This window comes from Suillus discolor (assembly GCF_016758755.1).
Source record: "Suillus discolor strain FC423 chromosome Unknown F5147scaffold_28, whole genome shotgun sequence".
Classification (NCBI taxonomy): Eukaryota; Fungi; Basidiomycota; class Agaricomycetes; order Boletales; family Suillaceae; genus Suillus; species Suillus discolor.
In genome coordinates this window covers 182,001-205,896 of record NW_024541275.1, presented here as the reverse complement: position 1 = coordinate 205,896, position 23,896 = coordinate 182,001, and the positions used below count along the sequence as shown (strand labels likewise).

Genomic DNA, 23,896 nt, shown 5'->3' with positions numbered 1-23,896 from the left:
AACATGTGGCTAGAGGCATAGCTATCCGAAGGATTACCAGAGGAAGTCTAAATAGTCTCAGATTACTGTATGTCCTAACATGAAGAATTACCTGCTTGCAGTCAAGGTCCACTAGTAGGTGTGTTTGAAGGGCATTTCTAAGATGTACAGCATACCATGTCCAAATCAAACTTAATGAATCAATAGGCAGATAGTGCAGGTGATGTTGTAGTACGAGAAGGGTCAGATTATGGGGGTGGGATTGAAGCTCCAGTGTCATAAAGGTGGGGCATGACAGGGAAAATAAACTTGAATTTCTCAAAATTCACTAATCACTTTATGGATAGTGAGTACCTCTGTTGATTATCATCTGTCACACATTCTAACCTCGCTATACCTGCTTAGTACATTATGTAAGCTATATCATATTTTTATTTGCACTCAATGTAGAAGTTCCTTCCTCAGTGACTGCTATAAACATCACTGAGGTTAGTACATCTTATTCACATAGTACATACTTAGCTAATGTACACCACAGCTCATGTACTCACTGCAGGTAGATATCCAATACAGTGACTGCTATAAACATCACTGACCTCATGTACTTGCTGTAGGCTATGAGCCCTATTGACAGATGTGACCTTAAACATAGGCACAACTTACACTGAAACCAAATTTGCACCTTGTAATCCCTGTGTGGATTAAGGGGGTGTGTTGGAATATGATGTAATCCATATATTGGATGCAGTGAGGGAAACTGTAATGGCTGGATAGTTTAGTGGTTAGGACATCCCCCTAGAGAAATCCTGGTTCTGCCATGATTCTGATGTTCAATAGGTTATTCACTTCAACATCTTCCTGCACCGGCACAAATGACTGATCAGTTGTACAACTCAACACATTCCACCCACTTTGAGTCGCTCAATGACTCAGTATGTCTTGCCTGCTCATGCGGAAGACTAGGCTCTCAACGAAACTCAAGCGCTCTCAACAGCACAAAGTTTTTTTTTCTATTATGTACTATACTATCTTTACTTGGGAGTTAGATGATGATGAAGAGTACTGAAGTATGTATATTAACACTGGCTGGATGAATAAAAAACTCTAGGTATAACCTGGGCTACAATACTCTAGGATTTATTGGAGTAAGTATCATGACAGATGACCTGCAAGCATAACAGCAGATATGAAAAGATGGTGACCCAAAGATCCTCGACAAGCGCTCCTTAGCTACAATACTCTAGGATTTGTTGGAATAAGTGTCATCACAGATGACCTTGGATGCAAGCATGAAAGCAGATATGAAAAGACAATGATCCGAAGATCCCCAAGCAGTGGGAAAGCACTCCTTGAGTTGTTGGAGGAGAACAAGGGCAGCAAAGGTTACCGAAGCATGGAGATTAGTGTGGTGAAGGGCATAAGTGATGAAATGGTGGAGCTTTACTTGTGAGTTAGAAGATGAAGGGCAGTACTCTGGACAGGTAAAAAGTGGTTAATAAACCGTGCACATAAATGAATGTGACAAACAGCTACTAAATTTTTTTACTATGTACTTGACAAATATAATCGAGCTACACAATTATTGCTACACTAATAGAATAAATCTAGAAATCCAAATTCCATAGAAAGTCATCCACTAACTACAGTACACGAAAACAAAATATGCTATGTCAAGCTTGAACACCAAGCTGGGAGAGGACTTTCTATATATCTCAAAATTAGATGTGGACAGAGAGAACTGGACAAACCACAAGGATAGGTTGTGCTGGTCAGTAGATGCTTGTAGGTTCCTTGGTCACCTAGAAGGGACCAAGAAGAAACTGATTGATCTCTCAACACTGTCGACAATGGGAGCATCATGGTCGCCTACAACACCAGATGAGGTCAGGGAGCTCATGGCATACAATGCTGCATTGAAGGAATGGTGCATGGGCCAAGCAATAATGAAACAACAAATAGCCAGCACAATACCTGACTCCCTGTTCATACAAGTCAAAGGTCTGGACACAACAGGAGAAATCTTTATGCATCTTTCAAACCTGTTTGAAAAGCGGTCCTGAATAGTCTCTGTTGAATTGTTGAGGAAGCTACAAAGGCTAAAGTGCCCTGAAAAGGGCAACATCAAAGAGCACTTTGACAAAATGAAATGCACACCATTTGAGAGCAATTGTCATTGTTAGGACACCCATAGGATGAGAGCTTCGCGGCGATGATCATGAGCTTGTGGCCAATGAGCTATGACCTCCATATATCAGCCTTAACAGCCTCTGCAAAAGTCTCCACCATAGTACTCACCTTGGACAGGCTAATATCAGCAGTAGACAAATGTAGAAGAATGTACTAGAGATTATACACATTCACAGGTTGAAGAAATCATTAAATAGTTCTTGCACAACTTAGATGATCCAAACTGCATATAGTTTATCCTGGACCTTCCATACACCAGGTAAGATACCTCAGATCATTTGTGATGAGTAAAGGTTTTTCTCTCGCTTGAACTCTCTGAATCTCTAGTTTTGTTATACAACTTGATCATGTCATAGCATATGAATAGAATCAGATTTTTACCATAACTCAGATGAAGGAGTCACCTTTGTACAGTCTGTACTAGGCAAAAAAGGATCACAGCCTTCCTTAGGGGTCCAAAAATTTCACACACCAAATACACCAAACTTTCTATGCTGCTAACAAGCTTTCTTGCCAACTGTGCTAAAATTAAGGCCAACTGGTACATGAAGGTTGTCACTCTTCAGGAGAGGGATTTATTATGAGCTGATTAAATCATATTTTGTCCTACCACGATTAATAGCTTGCCCTGTTAGTATATAACCACCTGGACAATATTATGCAGCCTGTTATGCTGACCGTCGGTCGGCGTGTGCGAACTAGGATAGGTCTTCTCAGCGACGACTCGAGTGAGTCTACTGAAGCTAAGGGTGGTTCTCGGCTTGACGGAACGTCAAGGGTTCCTCCGGTGATCTCAGTAAGACGGCACTCGTCGAGATATAGGGCTAACGGATACGGCTAAGAAGCGGGGAGCGACTTAGAAGTGCGGTCTTATACAAGAAAGCTGGGATGCTTAGTTGAACAAGTTCTGGGATGAACCTAGTAGATTAAAGTAAAGTCTAAGTACAATAATCCGTCTACTTATATGTGCTACATATAGGTATTCTAGCTCAGTCTGTAATCTATAGTATATCTAGGATCTAAGATAACAAGACATGAGGTTCAGATAAGTACATGAGGCGCCAAGGGCGCTCCGGATCTTCATGAAGCGACATGCTGTATACATGCACTTGATCTAGGGTGACCATAAGGCGTACAGCCTCCATGGATCAGGTACAAGGCTGTCTAGGCCAGGGGCGGGGTCATAGCGCCAGGGGCGGGGTCATAGCGGTCCAGACCGCTGTCTTTCTAGGCATGGGCGGCGCACCACTGCGCGGGGAGTCTAGCAGAGCGGGGGCAGGCATAGGCAGAGCTGGGGCTCCAGTAGGTGTTACAGATGCCTGTAACACAGCCTACATACCCACTATATTGTTTGCTAAGGGAGCCCATTATTTGCACCTAGAATTCTTGCATCATAGTGAACTAGCCTGTTTTGTTGATGCCAAGAAAGAACATTTCCTCACTAATCAAGTTCATGAACACTCCCTAGAAATACTGGAACAAATGATCATTGATCTGCCATATACATCTTGCTGGACCAATAAGTGATGCAACAAAATATTTCCCATGTCTATCCTCTTACCACTATTACCAGGATTATTCATTAGGCCTTTTATTGCTCTTTGCAGCATGATAATTGATTCTTATAAATATATGGCTGTTGGCGTCAACAAAAAAATACTAAGGAACACAACTAAGCCAGCACTTGCAATTTCAAGAGCAATCATGAAACATTTTTAGAAGGATGTGGAAACAGGCAATTTAGTATATTAGTTTCACTCTGACAAATACCCAGGCTCTCAGAGCCTCATGCATCTAGGACAGTTTATTGACAAAAAAAACTTGTGATTTGTTTGAAAAAGTTTACAGAATTGTAGTTTTTATTTTGATTGTAGTATGTGATACCTATGATACCAGTGAATATATAGTTCTTTGTGACTCTGGTTTGGGCAATCTTTGAATTCAATTGATTAAACCACCTTCATATAAGTACAAGGAAAATGGACTGACCTATGGGCTTATCCCCTAAATATAGATATCACACTGACTTATGTGATGATCTCAAATCAATCTAACTTCCAAAGACTGACCTTTGGACCAAACCATAGATATCAGACTGACCAGTGGGAACATTAGACTGAACTTGTCATATTCTACATTTCAGGCCTACATCTAATAATGTTCTCCTTCATAAGTATACGGTTGTGTTACTCCTGCTTGGACTAAGGATCCACTGGCTTATGTGGAGTGGTATGCACCTTTAAAGCCTGCTGCTGAAGATTACCATAAAATGTATCTTGTCAAGAAATGTCTATCTAATGCAGATGGGTTTTTGCCAGGCCAAGTTATATCTCTATCTTCTATTAGACAGATATGCCAACTTATTCCAAACTTTGGTCGAACAGCTTTATCTATGGAATGCACCTCAGATAGTGTTTTAGATAGATGTGATACTTTTTTTCTTAATTGTTTTACTTTCAAATATGCTTATCAAACTTTATGGTAAAATTCTTATAATTTATATTATATGAAGTCTCCTATAGTAGCATATAGTGGCTCAAAGTTACATATAGCCTATATTGCACTATACATGTATATAATAGCTATAGCAGAATGTAGCACCTATATAGAACAACAGTTTTTCCTGTTGTATGAGAGGGTCTCACAAATTGTGGACATACTGCTGGTCCTCTAGATCTCAGCCGGTGGAAATAGGTATGAAGGGCAATACCTCATCATATAGAGAAACATTTATGCCAGCCTGTAAGTCATGAGCTTTGTTCTCAGCCAGTTGAAGTTGAACGGTTGTTTGTGTCATTGCTTAAGAAAACAATCAGAACAAGGAATGTATAAGTACAGATACATTCACTTGCATGCTATGCAGCTCTCAAATGGGTTGGGCTGTGAACTATCATCTTCCCAAGCCTCAACTTCAGATTTACATGCATACAAGGACACAGCATCTATTGCACTCTGCAACTCAGCTAGCTCATTGCTGTGCATCTTAGCACTCCCCACAGCTTCCTTCAGTTTGCACAGTAGAATATGACCTGTTGTATTTTAAGTTAGCTCAACATTATACCAGCGGTAAAAGAAACTTACCAACTGTTGTCACCTTTTTCCAGTTCCAATCACTGAAATTATCATCGAGTATGTCACGACAAGACCCAGGACCCATCTCCTTAGTGCTGGTAGCCACCCTGTTCACATTCGCTCAACCTCGCTCTGGTGCTTCCCCATCCATGCAACTGACACCCTTAGAGTAATTGAATGAGAAGTTTGTCCGACAGGCGGGGATATGGGCATTGATGTGGAACTTTGGCATGAAAATTGCACTGTCTTGCTCTGGCGGTCAAATTATAGCCTATCAGGCATCAAGGCCAAGCATGCCCATATCTTTTTGTGCCATTGGCAGGCTACATCATAAGACAAATTGAAAACAGCTGTGCCACTTTCAATGATAATGGAGAATATGAGGTAGTCTACATTGAAAAGTCAGACTGGTGAGTCAATGAATGAAACTGTTCCATCACTTACTTCTTCCCTTTTTGAAGATCACCTACTCCACTTGCAAGCTTCATCTCATGTCGAGCACAGTCCACAGTCCCTACACCAGTCGCAGCAAGGCCTCTTGAAGACTTGGTGTCTGCCATGTTGACTGCGTTGTGACTGACACACATGCTTCACTGAAAGAATAATGGGCACAGTGACATCATTACAGTGAAATCAAACCTCTTGTGGCACTGTGACTCACTCAGCCAGTTAAGATTTATAGCATATTTCTTCTACAAAATAAGATGACCCAGCATTGAGGCTAGGGTCTAGTTATGTCACGGCTCAGCTCGGCCTGGCTCAGACTCAGCTTGTACCAGTTACACTTGCCGTTCAGTTATTCTCATTAGTTGAACCACATTGTGCAGTTTGGTTCGACTTACTAGCTGCATGAACTGGCTATGAGCCATCTATCCAGAAATGTTGACTCAAGCCGGTTCAAGTTGACTGCAGTCGACTTCAGTCACGTGGAAGTCGCCTGCCATGCTGGATTCTCACTGTAAATTTGTAATGTTTAGCTGCTGCGTAGCATGAATAAGTCTCCATTTCAGATTGATGGTAGATTCAGGCTGGAAAATATTTTGGGATCAGGTTCATATGGTATGTTTGTATGATGTTGATAGTTGATTGATTAATATTCAGGGTTTCAACATGTATTACTAGCTGTCGTGTACTGCGCACAGAACTTCCTCAATGATGATATTGTTGCAATCAAACTCGAACTGGTCACCAATAATCCATCTTCTGTCGAGCACGAATACCGCATTCTCAAGCAACTTGAAGGTGGAGTAGGAGACCAGCTGGTACTTTGATTCAAATGTGCTGTGCTGCAGATACTGACCTATTTTCCAGCTGTCACATCTTGAGTACATTTCCTCACACGGTGACATTCATGGCGATGTCAAACTGCAAAATGCTTTGATAGATAATTTGGAACAAATGGTCTATATTATTGATTTTGGTATTGCGAAGAGATACTGGAATTCCTCAACCAAATCCCACATCCCATTTTGTCAAGGTCGATGTCTCACAGGCACCCCTGCCTTTGCGTCAATCAACAATCACTTGGGATTGGAGCCAGGTCGCCGTGACGATCTTAAATCACTTGCCTATATGCTCATATATTTCTTGCGTGGTTCCCTTCCATGGCTAAATAGTAATCATGAGAAGCTTTATGATTCCTTTATACTCGAGTGCAAGGTGGATACCGCCATCACTGATTTATGTGAGGGAATTCCTCCTACATTTGCAAATATCCTCGTCTACTCGCGCTCTCTCTCATTCTCAGAAGATCCTGATTACGACTATCTACATTCTTTACTTCACGATCTTTGCACTACAGGGCCTGCACCAGCTATGCATTCCCTGGATTTTGACTATCCCACCCCACCTTCTCAATACCCGAAAGTCTCTCAATTGGTGCCTACATGTCTGCCGGAAGTAACACCCCTTCGCAGATCAACTCGTGTGTAAGTAATTTCATTTATCCTTACACACTGCATCCATGAACTCATCATTCGCAAGGTTATGTCTACATAATGGTACCCCAACATCTGTAACTACTCCCACCTCATGTTGGATCAAGAAACAAGCTATATAGCTGTTTTTTTCTTTTTTTCAGTACTACATCTGCGCAATGCACATGTTTGAGCTTGTTTGATTAGTATTTACATGTGTATATATTGTACATGGTCTGTGCACATATGTACCTATGTAGTGTAATTCCCGAGTATTAACTCCCATGCTGATCAGGGTACACTGCAGCCAGCCTGTGATGATCACGTCAATTTTGCCTAAGCTTTCATTCCCAACCGCTTAGCAAGACTTAACCATACATTGTGTTAATTGTTATCCTCACGTCCTCCTCACGGAGATCCCCACCCACATTCAAGAACCAGTCACCATGATCTGGCCGATACAGTAGGAACAAGCTGTGATATTATGAAGAGCTGCTAAGCGAACATATGTGTCAGTATTTCAGTCTCAATCATTATGTATTGTCATTAACTATTGTGTTTAGACCCTGCAGACCGCAGTGCCAAGGTGATTCTGTGCCATTGTGCACAGCGGTGTATTCCTGGGGCTCCCAGGATAAAGGTATATATATCATGTATGAGTGAGTCTCTTGTTACATCTCCAGCACTACTACTACTAACATGAACCATCGTGGACGTCATCGACAGAACACTAAAATCTCCCAGGTTGAAGCTGCTCCTGCGCCTGTCTCTCCTGTTCTTGTCACTTCCACACCTATTGCTCTTGCTCCTACTCATGTCTCACCTGCTCCTATTCCTGTTGCTCCTGCTCCTGTGACTATTTCTCCTGCTCCTGCTGCTGCAACTACCACTGCAGCTGCTGCAATTGCTACTGCCCTTCACCGCCCTAGGAGACAATGACAGCTTCCTCAGAGATTTAGGCAGGACGACGCAGCTGCCCATCTGGGTGATGGCGAGTGGATCGACATCAATAATGTTGGCAGCAGTGAAGATGATGACAACCCACCTGAAGTCATAGCCGCCATACACACACAGGGCCCGAGCCCACTACAGATGACAACTCAGACGACAACCAGCACTCTCCATACCAATCCTTTTGCCACAAGAAAAAGAGGCCTCAAGACTACTTTTGATATTCAGTTCTTTTTTAGGAAGAACTCAGACACTGGTGAGTGCATTTGTGTACCATGCGAGTGAGTAACATGGCTAGTAGTCTCTTCTACTCTTTCTCACCCTCTTTTCCAGGGATCTAAATATGATAGACCCATCCTATCCCCTCACCATCTATGGTTCGTCCACGAGCAATACCCCCCTCCATTCACATATACATAAAATTCACATCGACCTTTACCTCGAGGAATCCGAGAAGCAGCAATGGCCAATTGGCATTCATCCTGTAGTGGACCGCCTCAATGAAGGCTGGACCTTCAGCAAGATGCGGAAATGACTTGAAGATCCCACTTACACAATCGAAACACTTGGCCCTCCCCCCAATTCCAGACACAGCGGTTCAAGGCCTGGTGTTGGAAAGTCAGCATCTTTGGATCATAACTTATCAGACTTCTCTATCAATGAGATGCATAGACAGATCGTGAAGTTTATTGTAGCTGACGACCAAGTAAGTACTGTCTATGTTCTGTGTTCTCACTAACCATCATCTCTAGGCAATCAGTGTTGTTGAGTGTCCAGAGTTTCCTTGACTGCTCTGCTTCTTGCAGCAAGACCTAAAGGATTCTGATATCCCCCATCGTACAAAGCTTTGGTAACTGATCATCGATGTGTGGGATGATTACTTCGCAGCCATCAAACTTGACCTCGCTGTGAGTGTATAACTATCGATTACATACAGTCTTTTCATATCTTGCAGATTGCCCAAGGACGAATCTTGTTCACATCGGATATCTGGTCCAATTCTAAGCTCCGTCCCTTCCTTGCTGTGACCGCACATTGGATTGCGAAAGAACGCAAAGCCACACTTGTTTTGAAGGCTGATCTAATAGCCTTTCATCATATCCCTGGTAGCCATACAGGAAAGACACTCGCTTCAAAAATATTGGAGCTCATTGATCGCGCTGAAGTGAAGCATAATGTTAGTGTTTCATTGTACTCTGTCACATGCTCTGACTTTGTCTATATCGGACACTTCACCCTGGACAACGCCAGTAATAACCGGACTGCAATGGATGAACTCTCACAACTATTACAAAACAATGGGATTGAATTTGACGCTGTCAATCGCCGAATCCCATGTTTTCCGCATATAGTGAACATATGTGTCCAACACATCCTCGACAAACATTCTCAAGTAAACTTCTCACATTTGGCTGACACTTTTGTAGCTGGCCCTTACAATTTCAAGAAAGTGGAGTACATAAAGGCTCTGCAAAGTAATGTTATCGCTTGGGCCAGAGATGTTGTCCTTGTGATCCGCTCATCAGGCCAGCGTCGTGACAGTTTGTGAGCTGCCATTGCTTCTGGCAATGCAGAGGGGTGGTTTGTAAATGACAAGGGCGAGCGTATGGCCCTGCCGATAGTTGAATTGCTATGTGACGAGCCCACTCGCTGGGATTTGACATATATCATGTTCAATCATTTGAGGATCCTACAGCAGATAATGTCTCATCTCATTAGAATCTTCACACCACTTAAATGTTGCCCAGGCCATCAACCATTGGATTGATCTCCCTGCTCAACACAGCATAGCTTGCTATAAATTGAGCCCTATGGATTGGCAAGTCCTGCAGGATCTCGAGGTCATTCTAGAGGTACATTTTAATATGTCCAAAACTTCTAATGTATTTACTATTCTACATTAGGCACCACACCACGCCCAACAATGCATGTCCAGTAAAACCAGTCCTCTTCTGGGTAGCACCATTCCGGCCTTCAAAGGGTTGATCCAGAGGTGGAAGCTTGTGGGAGACCTTGTCCCGCATTGTGCACCTTTGGTCGCCATAGGTTTAACGTGGGCAGCCAAGTATGATGACCGGATGAGCCTCACAGGAGCATATGCCGTTGCAATCTGTGAGTCTTGCATGGTTTGATAAAGATGAATTCTCACGTTGTGCATAGTCATTGACCCCACAAGACGTCTGTCATGGATAAATGAACATTGGTCAGTGCCGCGAATTACACAGGTGAAAAACTATATTCTTCAACTGGTATGTCTACCAGATAATAATAACAGCTGAATTTTGGACTGATATGTCCCACAGATGCAGAGCAAGAGAATGACAGATGTCTCTGCACAATCCAATGAATTGACTTGGCACCTGCGCCCTGCAACTCTAGGCTCAACAATTTATGGACTCCCTGAGACGGACTTACTGCCACATCACCAGGGTGGCCCCCAATCAGTCAAAGACAAGTTTAATGCTTATTGCACAGGTGTTCTTAGTCCCACAGGAACAGATCATCTATCTCTTTGGATGGTAAGAGTCCCGTGTTTCTATTACAGGATTTGTTGATGATAAGGTATTGATGGTGGACTAGGTTTCGAAATCAATATTTCCAACACTCTTTAAAATCACCATGGACTTTCTGCCAATCCAAGCCTCTGCCGTTCCATGCAAGCGCGTATTTTCCTCTAGCAGTGATACATTTACCAAGAAATGCAATCACATCAGTCCTTACTTAATGGAAGCCCTGCAGATGGTCAAATTCATGCTGAAGAAAGAGCACCTTCACTTCACCAAGGGCTAGGCAGCATCCCAGAAGGATATGGAGTATGACCTGATGTGTGTCACAGGCTCAGCAAGCCATGAACATCTCTCGACATCTGGCTGTGGCAATGTACTGATATCTGCCATCAGTGGAACAACTTCTGACAGTCACGATTATGAGGCCCTTCTCAGAGTCATTGCAGAGGACGAATGCGATGATGTTCCAGATGATATCGCAATGATGTCTATACACATCTCTTAATTCTTTCTTTACTGCTACCTTTACTATTTCTATCATCTTGCTCATACTGCTGCTGCTACTACTTTTGTTATTAATGACCTTGACTATCGATTGATTTTTCTTTTCGACGGATGCCTCACCGTAACTAACATATAAACTAGGCATCAGCACTGACTGCGACAATGGCTTTACACCATGCTGATTGAAGTCAATGCCCACTGTTCATGGTATGTGAGTGCTTCGATCTTTCTTCAAGCTTGGCCCACTTGCTGACCAAGTCGTTCCCTACCATTTGCAAAGTGAGTGTTTCCATTTTCATTCAAGCTCAGGCCATGCTGACCCAAGTCATTGCCCACCATTCGCAGTGATGTGTTGATCCTCATTCGAGCTCGGGCCATGCTGACCAAGTCGTTTCCTACTGTTCGCAAAGTGAGTGTATCCATTTTCATTCGAGCTTGGGCCATGCTGACCCAAGTCGTTGCCCACCATTCACAGTGATGTGTCGATCCTCATTTGAGCTCGGGCCATCTGACCCAAGTCATTGTCCACCGTTCACAGAGTGATGCGTCGATCCTTGTTCAAGCTCGAGCCATGTTGACCCAAGTTGTTGCCCACCATTCGCTGTTAGTGAGTGTGTCGATCCTCATTCAAGCTTGGGCCATGCTGACCCAAGTTGTTGCCTACTGTTTGCAAAGTGAGTGTTTCAATTTTCATTGGAGCTCAGGCCATGCTGACCCAAGTCATTGCCCACCATTTGCAGACTGATGTGTCGATCCTGGTTCGAGATCAAGCCATGCTGACCCAAAGTCATTGCCCATCGTTCACTGTTGGTGAGTGTGTCGATCCTGGTTCGAGCATGGGCCATGCTGACCCAAAGTCGTTGCCCACCGTTTGCAGAGTGAGCGTGTCAATCCTTGTTTGAGATCGGGTCATGCTGACCTGAAGTTGTTGCCCACTGTTCACTGTTGGTGAGCATGTCGATCCTGGTCTGAGCTTGGGCCATGCTGACCAAAGTCGTTACCCCGTTACCCACTATTTGCAGAGTGAGCATGTCAATCCTTGTTCGAGCTTGGGCCTACCGTTCACAAAGTGAGTATGTCGATCCTTTTCATGCACATTCATCGATAATGGCTCCAGTTTATGTTTCCATCACAAGGACTATGATACAAACGTCTAATTCAACAGCGTATTCCTGAACACAACCGAAACTCCCCGCCCCCTCGACACTAATTCCCACCACCGCGACCACGACCTAACAGGTTCCTCCAGTAACGTCCCCACCTCGATCTCTGAATCATTTGAACAATCCCTCCCCCTCCTCCTTGGATTTCGCCCACTCTCTCAACTCCCCGCTGCCTCTCCATGGGTCTTTCGGCATTTTGCATGGATAGGTGCTGCTCTCACACTCTTCATGCACATGCAGCACTACTATATAACTAGATATTTACTTTAGTTTTTGATTGAACGTTATTGTAATCACTTACCTTGTCTTGTGGACCCATAATATCAATGATGTGATTTTAAATGTCAAGTGTGTTGTGAATTAGTGTGATTGACAATGTGCTTCTCTAACGTTGCGGTTCTCGAGACTAGAGTTCTAAATCTATTTTTGGCTTATATAATTTAAAAATATATTTGAGTTGGTTTTAAGTCCTTAAGTCAACTTAGCTGTAACTATTTGAGCCAAGCCGGACCATAATTACACAAGCCATAACCACCTATCAGCTTGACTATTTATAGCTCAGGCTGTGGCTAAAACTGGCAACAAGCCAGAATGTGCAGCAGTTGTACAGCAGTATTCCAAGGCTGGCATCTTTCAAGCATTGCTGGACTGGACAACCGTTGCTGACGATGATCTGTGCATCAAGCATCATCCACAATTCCACAAAACAGTAAATTATCGACATCTCACCAGTTCTGGGGACACGGAACACACTGCTTCTGGTCGGGCCGATGCGGAAGCGACTGCCTCAATGTCGCCATCTTGTGACATTCTGATGAGCAGATTTATTGCTAACAACCAAGACCCTGCCGTCGCGAAGCATGTCCTGAGCACTATGACACGTGAACCTGTGTCTCCACTGGCAACCTTGTTCAACAAGGTACTGGTAACACCTTCACCAACCACACCATTGGAACCTCTGACTCCTCTTTGCCCTTCAACCGCCGCCTCCCCAAGCAAGGAGCATCTTCGTGCAATGGGAAACAGGACACAACCAAAGACCATTGGACAACATGGCAAGCGCAAGGACAGACAAACAGAAGATTATGTTGTGGATGAAACAGACGTGATACACAGATCTACACCATGCCCATTATCCTGACAATCTGCTCTGAAAAGGAAAAAGCAGTTCATGTCTGATGATGAGGGAAACCAGCCGACCAGAAGCATATACATCGCCCAGAAGGTGCAGAATCCTTTTTCACCTGTTTGTACTTCTAACTGTGGCATCTTGCTTGCAGCACAAAGCATCATCATCAACGGCACATGCAGTTGCAGGACCAGTTAAGGCAATGTCATCCAACACGGTCAATGATATAGGTTTCTGGGATGTAGACACCAGGGTAGGTCTCGGTGATTCCATTTTCATGCATATTTATCCAGCCGGCTGGATGGGGTTGTGATTCCACCATTGCAACATTGGCGGAGGTGGGTTCTTTACACTCTGGATGCTAATGTCGGGTAATGTATTTTTGCAGCATTCTGTTCGCTATCACCCCTGAAAGTGTGACAAATGCATCAAATTAGACATACCTTGTATTGTCCTGCCAGATAAGAAGTATGGTTTCACAAGACTTGATGGTGTTGGTGTCCAGGCGAGGTTGTAAGCAAAGTAAAAGGGAAAAAACCCTCTTCCTCCCAAACGTTCCAAGATCCATACTCCCAAATTGCGGGCTGCCAAAACTCTAGCCAAAACTGACACTATGAAAAGGACAAAACAACCCACTCGTGCATTCTCCCATGCCGAGCAAAAAGTACTCATGCTGGATGTGTTGGAAGGTGTTACAGTAACATGGCACGAGTCCCCCGCCAGTAGACAGCCCTCTGCCACCGCACGGCTATAGACGATACCAGAGCCTCACCAGCTCTATAGACGACAGATGACGATAGATGACGATAGATGATAAGCGGCAACTGCCGGCTTAGATAAGCGGTCTGGACCGCACGTGACATGACATGATGACATAGGTCTAGAAGACCTATTTATGTTATCAAGATAGAAGGCAAGCCTCGTGTTGCCTCATGTACTGATAGAAGGATACCACGTGGATCCTATCTCTGATGGAAGCGTACCGCATGGACGCTATCTACGATAGAAGCCCGCCTCATGGACGCTATCTCTGACTCATGTAGATAAGCAGATTAGAACCCAGCTTCGAGCTGAGCTTAGATACGATAGAGTAGCCTTATATAAGGTCGAAGATTAAAGTAGACGTTCCTTACTTTAATCTTACTAGGTTTTCCCTTGAACTCCTTGTCCCGCTAAAGCTACCTGCTCGACATCGACTCGTACCTTCAGTGACGCCTCTCACTGTCTGTAAACCTGCTATCATCTCGGCGTAACCCCTCGTTAACCACCACGAGCTACGTTCGAGTACGCAACCTTTGCTTGTCTGTAAAGGCCGACGACTCTCAGCACTCGGTACCACTGTCGTGGTTGTCGCTGTTAGATTATCCTAGTCGCACATGACCACTTGTCATAACAGAAGGTAAGCACATAGCACCCTTCCAGCAAGCAAAAATCAATGCATGAAATTTCAGACTCAAATGTGGAACAACCGATGGAGGTCCTGACTCCGAATCCGGATCCACGAGCACCCCAAAACATGCAGCCTTCAGAGACTGTCTTACCACTGGCAGTGGTGGAACACTTGACAAACACTCCAGTTGGGTCAGCTGGATTTGGCAACCAGCCCTAGCCTGAGCCAACTCTGAGAGATATATTGCATAGTATTCATGACCTAGGTAGATGGTTTGATCTCCTTGCCACAAATGAATGGGTGGACGTGTTAGACACCAGGTTGCATTCGGTGGAGGAAACACTAGATTGGAGGTTGACCGTGCTGGAGAAACGGTTGAGTACTTCGAATCTGCAATGGAAAGCGACATCATCATCTCTGGGCAATTTGTCAATGGCCCTTCAGAAGCACAGAGACAATCAGATTATACACCGCCATCGGGAGAGCATTTTTGGAGATGGATCATCGCAGCAACGAAATGTTGGCCTAGTTGATGAAGAGGGTGTCTCACACATTGGGAGACAACCCGGTCATGTCAGCACAAGAAGGCTGGATAATAATGCCAGGAGGTCTGTATCTGCTGTTTATATACCTGGAGCATCACTTCCATTGGTGTCATCACCTCTGTCTTCTTGATTCTCCAGTGCCCCACCAGGCACATCTGGTGAATAGATCCTTATCACAGCCAGATACTCATGTTTTCTTGAAGGAACCTACCACTGTACTTATAGTTGTCTTGTGGATTTAAAAAATTGTAGTTAGGATATCTTCCAAAGTTTGCAATAAGAATCGAATATTCCACTACATTGTTGGCAAACATTAAAGGAATTCCGGTAGTGATAGCAAATCTGTACAGGTTGCAGGGCTGTCTGAAGAGTACTGAATACATGTATGGGGGCTAGCCCAGCCCCATGCGCATTTCATCGGGATGGGCCCAGCTAGTTATTTCCAGCCCAAGCACATACATGTTTGATCTCAGTAGTAGGCTCAGGTAGTTCTTGTTGCCCCAGTTGGGCCCACGGAAGGGCCTAGTTGGTTATTTTCAAAAGATGTTTGATGTCAGAAGGGTTGTATTGACGCCCGGGTTACAACTGCATGAACTATCTACACTCCAGTATTATGTGCCATTGGATGTCACAGCTTCATTCAATCACTATGAAGCCAGGTGTATTGTAACTAGGCAGGCCAAAGCAGAGAAGCAAGCAACAACTCTGTATATACAAGAATCTTTGAAATAAAACAAGGTTGGCCATATTGAAAGAACAGGAGCATAACATGGGGCATAAAATTACATGATATCGGGAGCACCTATATACAAGAACCTTTAAAAGGAAAAAGCGATATTGTAAGAATGGGAACATAAAAAATCAGTCCATTGTTGTGTTTCCAGGAGAAATATTCAGATGTCCTCAAGATGCAGACATCACTCTCTGCCATGCATCTGAGATGTTCAGCCGTTGCTCAAATGTGTTCAACCGCTGGGTGAGGTTGTTCTCCACGGAAGCAACTCTTACCTCCAATGCCTCCACCCGCTCATTGCTGGCAAACAGATCTAATCTTTTGCTAAGGTCCTGGATACTCTGGAAGATTTGTCTTGCTGTTGGCTCGGCATCAATGTGGTTGGCTGGCACAGGCTGGTCATTCTGTTCCGGTCGTGGGACAGGCTCGATTGTAGGGAGCGGCTCCATGGGAGCCTTGCCCAGCCCGATGTCCTTCACCTGTTGCTGTCCCCCTGGGTAATGTAGATGAGTTAAAGCCTATCGGATTAAACAGAAAATTTACCTTTATCTTCATGTTCAGCGCTGTGGGAACTTGGGGGCAGGACATTTGCCTTCCGAGCAGAGCAGCCAGCCAGAGTCTTGGCATGGGACTTCGGAGTACATGTTCCAGAGTGCTTAGGAAGATTGGATCTGGTCTTCGCTTGCAACCTCTCCCTCACACCAACACCGTCAATTGCACATGCATGTAACTTTCATGTGATCACAGTTTGTGCAAGCAAGGCGTGTGCATCTGACCTTCTTGTCCAGAAGGACAATGCAGGGTACGTCTAGTTTCCTGCACTTGTTGCACTTCCGGGGGTAGTAATGAACGGAGTGCTGTAAATTTGTGAGCATTTCACGGCAGTGTTTTGCTGGATGACTTGCCTGCAACTGGGTAGCAATATAGGAATCCTGGCCCCATAGGGCAGGCTAAATAAACCAGTGAGTAGAAGAGCTTCGTGAAAGGCAAATAACATACCCTAGTGTCTGCATCCTGGAAACCTCTGTCATCAGCTGCATCTGAAGAGTCCGGAACTGCAGGGTTGGAATTGTTCTCAGCGGTGACAGGCAGTGATACCTTATATTGTAAGGTGTTTAACAATTTGGCCAAACAATTCATGTGACTGACACACCTTTGAGATTGCATATACCGTTCCGGTGGTAGCTTGGTCTTGGTCTTCATCCGATAGGAACTTCTTCTTCCTTTTTTGCCTGTGTTTTGGGAACTGGGCAGGCAACTTGGGTGCATCAGTCATAACTGCCTTGTCCGCATCATCATCTGCCGCTTTTCTCTTCTTACTGTTGCTGACCTGCAGCATGACCTTTGCGGGTTTTTTCTTTGTGCCAGCCACAAAGAGATTATGTTTCACGGGAGCAGCAGGAGGTGCTGAAATGTGGGTAGATGTTTGCAGCTCCACAGATTTTGGTGGAGGAGATACTGGCCTAGGTTGAGTTTCCGGTGAGGTGATCAGATCTGGATCAGTGAGGAATGCAGTTGGCAAGATAGCTGGGACTGTGGACGGCGGCGTCAATGCGTCGTTTGTGGATAGGAGCACAGACACAGGGGCATGCGGGGGTTCAAAGCAGGTGGAAGCCTCAACCACAGTGGGACCACGGTAGCCCATGGTCTTGTCGAATCGGGGGTGGTTCTTGATCCTCAGGTCATTGTCAGACACAGAGGTCCAGTCAGGGATGCACTGAAAGGCACCGCCCTTGGAGAACTGCTAGATGACGGCAGCACAGGAGAGTAGCTGCAGGGAAAATGACATTGCATCTCCAGCATGAATCCTTAAATCTTTGGCCTGCTTGGAATGGTTAGCTTGCAAGGAATTCAAAGTCCAAGAGAAAATAAAACTCACCACATATCTGGCAATGTCATCAGATAATGTCAAAGTATCTGGATCGCCCTCCTTCAACATCATGCAATGCTTGATGAGCGGTTGCATGGCCGCCAGAGTGGCATTCAGGGCATCATTTGCTGCCTTGGAAGGCATCATAGTTGATATTTTGAAGCAAGTGTTCTAATGTAGATATGAAAGAGGAAAATTTAGTGTTTGGAAAATCATCCAAGTGCCTACTTTTATCATCCTGTTGGTTGTGGCCATTTCCACGAATTGTGGAAGCTCTAAAATGTGGACCAGGTGTAAAATTATTGTAATACAATAGAACTGCTGTGACCATTGTTGGCTTAGGTCACCACATCCACATCAGGAAAGGCCAAATCACATCTACCGCCTGAATATAATCTGTTGTCCGGATATTAGATGCATCGCATCTGTGAGGGTGGGAAGTAGATTAAGGCTTGTTGCAGCGGCGATGGCTAGTCTGTAACAGTGAGGCGCGCACCACATTACTGTCTGTTATCACAATAACACGTGGTTTGACATGCGATACCTCCACCGCAACAAGCCTTAATCCATTTCTCACCCATAATGGGTGCTATGCTGTGTATGGGATATCCGGACTCTACATGATTTTTCAGAATCAGTGGTGGATCCACATTTCCCGGTGTAGATATACCGGCTGTAGAGACCAAATGTGAGAGCGGTAGCCACGGTTGTTTTGTACAATTTTGTGACACCCTGGCCACATTTCTGAGTCTCCACAGTTCTTGGAAACACCCACAACTGGCATATTGGGATAACAGCCAGACATTTTCCCACACAAATATATTCTCTTGTTTACTTTCTGTTCATTGCATCAATAAACCTCTTCCCTTCACAACTCGTCATGATATCTCAGGAAGTGGCCAACAACGCCCTGGACACCACTCTGGCTGCTGTGCAATCACTCATAAAGTGTTGCATGAACTTGAAGGAAGCCGACCCAGAAACCTTAAGGCTCTTGGATGAGATCGCCAGGCGAGTGGTAAGTTGTATTTCCTCTCCGACTTCAGAATTTTTGCAAACCCAATCATTTCACACAGGCCAACATCATTCTCTCCCCTGCTACTCTCCTGTGCCACCGTTATATGGCAGTACTCACAGGGTGGCACCTTTGAGAGTGTCCCCAATTGGACCTCGGTCGCAGCAGATGACCCAAGGATCAAGAGCCACCCACAATTCGAAAAGACTGTGGACTATCGCCCACCCTCTGTCTTTGATGTTTCTCTACTTGCGACATCGAGCACAATTCCCACCACCTTTCCCACCCCATCAGCTCACATTGTCCCACCCTTGACGACCTCAGCTCTAGCATCAATGCCATCCCATGCAGACCCAGATATTATTGCCAAGCCGGTAGCAGAACCAAACCAATCTTCACGCTTATGAGCGTGCAAGAATCCACCCCTTCTTGGTCATCCAGCAGGTCCACCCGCAAGATTCCACCACCTCTATTTCAACAAAAAAAATGCAGAAGGGAGTTTTCCAGGCTGGCAATAGCAAGAAGAGAAAGGCAGACAATGAAGATATAGATGGGGCTGTTGTAATTGAAACCCCCAAGTTGCCTTCTCTGTCCCAACAGCCTCTGAAAAAGAAGTTCAAGTTGAATGTCGAAAAAAGGCCCACCAGAATTATTTATGTGAAACCAACGGTATGTCTGTTGATCTTGGTTTATGAATATCACGGCTTACAGCTCAAGGCATTACTGCCTGTCACCACAGACAAGGATGTTCCGCTAGGCAATGGCCAGGGCCTCTGGGACGCAGAAACTCTGGTATGTAACTTGCCATTATTCATGGCACTGATGCTGACCCAAGTCCAAGCCTGCAGAATGGGGCTCAGATGCTCATATTGCTACCCCATGCCAGGTGAGTCATTTTGTCCATCATTAGGAAGACAAGCTAACACATTTGAAGCATTCCATTTGCTATCACCCCCGGAAGTGCGACAAATGCACGAAGTTGGACATACCCTGTGTTGTCCTTCCAGATAAAAAGTTCGGATGCACACGACTTGTGTGCACAAATTGCAACCTCATGAAGGTCACCTGTGCGATCGACGGTGTCGGTGTGAGGAAGAGAATGCAGGCAAAGGCAGCCATGGCTTCATCAAATTCTGCTGAGCACTCTGGAATGCGCATTCGGAAGTCCTGCATGATCTCTCGGGTTCAACTTAACATTGCTGAAGGTGAGTTTTCCATCCAAATGGAAGGACATCAACTCATTGAGATGACTCTTAGAGGTGGAGCAACAACCTGGCCTGCCAGCTGATGTGCTGATGAAAATGCTCACAATTATTAGCATAAGCCAACAGTCCAAACAGGGTGATCAGTTTGCGCCAACTAATCGCACCGATCCTGAACCAACTGCAAGAGACATCCTGCAGGGCATTCAGGACCTCAGCAGGAAATTTGATCTTCTGGCCACTAATGAGCGGATGGACACCTTGGATGTAAGAGTGCGTTCAGTGGAGACTATCCTCCACCTGGGCCGAAAAAAACTAGCTGGGCCCATCTATGACCCCTACCCAATCAGTATCACATCCATATACTAATGGCCCACCAATCACTACCGGGAATTCCTCCATAGTAGGCCCACCCAACTTGCCTGCATATTGGGGCCCACCTTAGATGGCCCGTGTGCTAGGCCAGTTCAGGCCTTCCAGATATTTGTGCACTGGGCCTAAACATTACCAGCTGGGCCGATCCATATATTAAATGTAAGGACCAATTGGGCCCTTCTGGATGCTTGTGTACTGGGTTGATCTGCACCTGAATTTGTATGTGCTGGGCCTGCTCTTGCATATTTGACCTATCCGCACACTGAATTGGTATCTACTTGGCCCAAAATAACTGTTGGCCCATCTACCAACCCTTCCCGGTAATGTGATGGGCCCAGGAATAACCAGTTGGCTCACTTGTGCCCTCTTCCGATACTGTTAATAACCAGCTGGGCTCATCCATAAGCTATTCCGATATGAGCTGAGCCCATTTGCCAGCCATGCCTGATACTATCATAGGCTCAAAATTTTCCTGTTGGCTCTTCTGACATCAAATTTCCCTAAGACTAAGTAGCTGGGCCCATCCATTTCCCCTTCTAAGATATATAACTGGGCCCATGTACCTTTTGGCCCATTACAATTGTCTCATTCATCTATGGCATTGACACTTGGCCCACCCGCTAGCATGGGCATTATTCCACACTGTGGGCCCACATTGGATGGCCCGCCTAACTGGGTTGATTCTCAACCTTGGGCTGTCTAACTAAGTTGGAAATAAAGTACTGAATTATGTGCTTCTGGGACATACCACATGCATGTCTGTCAGATATTATCGATCATGAGGAAGATTTGAAGGTAAATAAGAGAAGATAGAAGGAGTGAGACAACAGGCTCCATGTGTCGCTAGTGGGGCATGAGATTGTGGTCAAAGTGAGAGCCATTGAGGGTGTAAGGAGGCTCAAAGAGTATGGAAGAAGACAAATGTTCAGCTGTAGAGAAGCTTCATTATGAATGCTTGGCCACCTAATAGATAATGTGTATGATTAGCAATTAGACAATGTGTGTATTGAGACAACTCTGACTGATATCATTTGCACTCCCAGGGAGAAATTGCACGATTGTGACACCTCTAGCTATGGCAAGTTCATATGATGTGTCATGGGTGTTCAAGCTGTCTATACTGCACACCTGCAGGAAATGGTACCTTATAGCTATTGTAGAGTAGCAAATTAACACATCATTTAGCTCAGGCATGCTACCAACACCAATATGGGAATGTAAATCCACAATCACAGGGGTCACCCACGCTCCTTGAACATCGACATCCTCCAATTTGCCATGTTTTAACTCAACCTTCTGAATCAAGGAAAGAGGAACATCTCCAATGGATTTGATGAGACCATGGTGGATGAGGAAGTCACTATTGAGAACCTCGTATCCGTCATTAGCAGCTGTCCAGATGGTCGTGTTGCACACAAGAACAATAGTCATGTTCTCGGAATCTATATAGTGGTCACTCTGGATGTGGTCGTGGAAATTGGATGGAGGCCCGGGTTTGGAGCGTGTTTAGGCACATTTGAAGAGGATCTGGGAGTGACAGGCAACATTGAAAAGGAGTATGGGTCACCAATGGTGAGCTACCCATTGGGTTAGATGGTGCCAGGTGAACTTGACTTGACTCTTGAGTTCCCTGTCTACATTGTAATAAAGTATTATGTTTGTGGGTAACATATTAGTTATATTTCAGTTAGGAACCTATCAGTAGCTTCGAAGTTTAAACAAACTGAACTTCCATAGGGGGGCCGCCAATCACTTGGAATAAAAATCTTGAGTCAAAGGCCTGGCCTATGCACTGTACATGTGTTGGTCTGTATGATTATCTTCTATAAATAGTACCCTCCTTTATCAGTTTGTCATCAGTTCATTGAATTATGCACAAATGATGAGTCAATACATGATGCATTGCCACTACTATGCATGACCACTGTTATTTTGATAAAGCCTCAATTTCACATTTTTGCTTTTTGCAGCATCAGCGAGAATAGTGAGTCTTGCCAGAATCCCACTCTATGGATTCTCAAAGATATAACTTCTCAGTTTCTCAAAGATATAACTTCTCAGTTTCTCAGCTTCTGCTATTGTAGGTTGATGCTACGGGAGGTGGTGGCTTTATAAGAGAGGTGTATGACGACCCATTTTCATGCAAGAGTACTGGTACTGACAACAAGTACTTGTAGTTGTCGCAGCAATCTCTTGCATTGTCATTGCCATTTCCTGGCTTCTATCTCCCTTCTTTGTTTTCAGCTCACTGCTTGTTGGATGTCATATTCCACCACCAGATAAATCTATTTCACAAGAACATTCCAAACATGGTTTCTTCAGTCTTCGTGCTCACTCAAACTTGCCTGTGGAGCTTACAACCATTAAATCTAATGAACAAACCAGTGCCAGAAGTCAATTTGGAAGAAGGGTATGGTAAAGGTGAGGGTAAACAAGGTGAAACAGTTGATAATGTAAGTGTTGTTTTGACTCTCGCACAGTGCCATTTTAACATGATGGCTGTCAGTGTGCTTCTGCAAATGATTCACTCCATACTATAAGAGGTAAAGGAACACAGCATCCTACTGCTCACATCAATAATGAAGATTGACAAACACTCTGAAAATGGTTATTGCATCCTTGAGGAAAAGACCCCAGTCTGGTTTTTTACATTCTAGCACTCAACCTGGAAGTGGGTCCGAATGAATACTGTGCAATCTCTGGCACTGGAACTGACACTTGGTTCCTGTGGGATCTTCTAGACATCCTGTTGGTGCTACTGCCTGCTGTGATGAAGATGTGAGTCATTTGTCATCACTCTCCTTTCATCTTATTGAAAACAATCTGCATGATATGACATTGTCCCTGAATCTGATGCTGAAGCAGCTGCAGCCATGCTACTATGTATGTATGGTGGTGTGGTCGATAGTTCAATGTGACCATGTCAGCCTGTATTGGTGGCATAGGTGTCTCAAGGACAACCCACACAAATACAAACCTCGACAAGTGGACCAGAAGAAATTGTAGTAAGCTACTGTAGATTTGCCTTTAGCTGTCATTATTACAACTCGCATTGATACCCTGTCACTCAGTGACTTATTTCTTTAATATAAATTGTATATGATATCCCATACCTAGCTTCAATGCAAAGTCATCTACATCTATCAAGCATGAGATGTGCAATTGCATTCACTACATCACACTGTGTTGCTGCATGTTTGTAGTTCTGTCTCTTACTACTGCCAAACCTTTAGTAAAAGGAATAATAATCACATCATGAGCTCACCTGGACCTTGACAATATCATCAGCTGGAATTTCATCAAAAGTGTTATCACCTGCAGCCACTGAAAGGTCAGAGGGTGATATTTGTTTGGCAGG

General features: G+C 44.5%; 7 protein-coding genes across 7 annotated transcripts; 4 read left to right on the top strand and 3 right to left on the bottom strand.

The window, feature by feature from the left end:
• Positions 1-5,010: 5,010 nt before the first annotated feature.
• Positions 5,011-5,798, bottom strand: F5147DRAFT_773791 (uncharacterized protein; the record flags this gene model as incomplete). Its single annotated transcript, XM_041441509.1, has 3 exons — positions 5,011-5,195; positions 5,248-5,345; positions 5,683-5,798. 3 exons carry the CDS (start codon positions 5,796-5,798, stop codon positions 5,011-5,013), a joined length of 399 nt encoding a protein of 132 aa, XP_041292731.1.
• A 429-nt stretch (positions 5,799-6,227) lies between these two features.
• F5147DRAFT_652932 (kinase-like domain-containing protein) lies at positions 6,228-8,093 on the top strand (the record flags this gene model as incomplete). Its single annotated transcript, XM_041433707.1, has 5 exons — positions 6,228-6,297; positions 6,340-6,500; positions 6,550-7,166; positions 7,727-7,813; positions 7,838-8,093. The coding sequence occupies 5 exons, from the start codon at positions 6,228-6,230 to the stop codon at positions 8,091-8,093; spliced, it is 1,191 nt and encodes a 396-aa protein (XP_041292730.1).
• A 4,527-nt stretch (positions 8,094-12,620) lies between these two features.
• Positions 12,621-13,925, top strand: F5147DRAFT_652931 (uncharacterized protein; the record flags this gene model as incomplete). Its single annotated transcript, XM_041433706.1, has 5 exons — positions 12,621-12,627; positions 12,837-13,384; positions 13,560-13,661; positions 13,702-13,746; positions 13,824-13,925. The coding sequence occupies 5 exons, from the start codon at positions 12,621-12,623 to the stop codon at positions 13,923-13,925; spliced, it is 804 nt and encodes a 267-aa protein (XP_041292729.1).
• A 918-nt stretch (positions 13,926-14,843) lies between these two features.
• On the top strand, positions 14,844-15,509 carry F5147DRAFT_652930 (uncharacterized protein; the record flags this gene model as incomplete). Its single annotated transcript, XM_041433705.1, has 3 exons — positions 14,844-14,989; positions 15,068-15,406; positions 15,482-15,509. 3 exons carry the CDS (start codon positions 14,844-14,846, stop codon positions 15,507-15,509), a joined length of 513 nt encoding a protein of 170 aa, XP_041292728.1.
• Positions 15,510-16,246: 737 nt separating this feature from the next.
• Positions 16,247-18,093, bottom strand: F5147DRAFT_652929 (uncharacterized protein; the record flags this gene model as incomplete). The annotated part of the gene is made up of 6 exons (XM_041433704.1): positions 16,247-16,569; positions 16,620-16,806; positions 16,853-17,026; positions 17,076-17,174; positions 17,230-17,820; positions 17,956-18,093. The coding sequence occupies 6 exons, from the start codon at positions 18,091-18,093 to the stop codon at positions 16,247-16,249; spliced, it is 1,512 nt and encodes a 503-aa protein (XP_041292727.1).
• Positions 18,094-18,826: 733 nt separating this feature from the next.
• On the top strand, positions 18,827-20,532 carry F5147DRAFT_773787 (uncharacterized protein; the record flags this gene model as incomplete). Its single annotated transcript, XM_041441508.1, has 7 exons — positions 18,827-18,964; positions 19,084-19,335; positions 19,406-19,630; positions 19,673-19,753; positions 19,803-19,847; positions 19,896-20,166; positions 20,219-20,532. The coding sequence occupies 7 exons, from the start codon at positions 18,827-18,829 to the stop codon at positions 20,530-20,532; spliced, it is 1,326 nt and encodes a 441-aa protein (XP_041292726.1).
• Positions 20,533-21,570: 1,038 nt separating this feature from the next.
• On the bottom strand, positions 21,571-21,948 carry F5147DRAFT_525492 (uncharacterized protein; the record flags this gene model as incomplete). The annotated part of the gene is made up of 1 exon (XM_041429977.1): positions 21,571-21,948. A coding segment is annotated over one exon (378 nt), but the record flags the coding sequence as incomplete, so codon positions are not given.
• Positions 21,949-23,896: the final 1,948 nt, after the last annotated feature.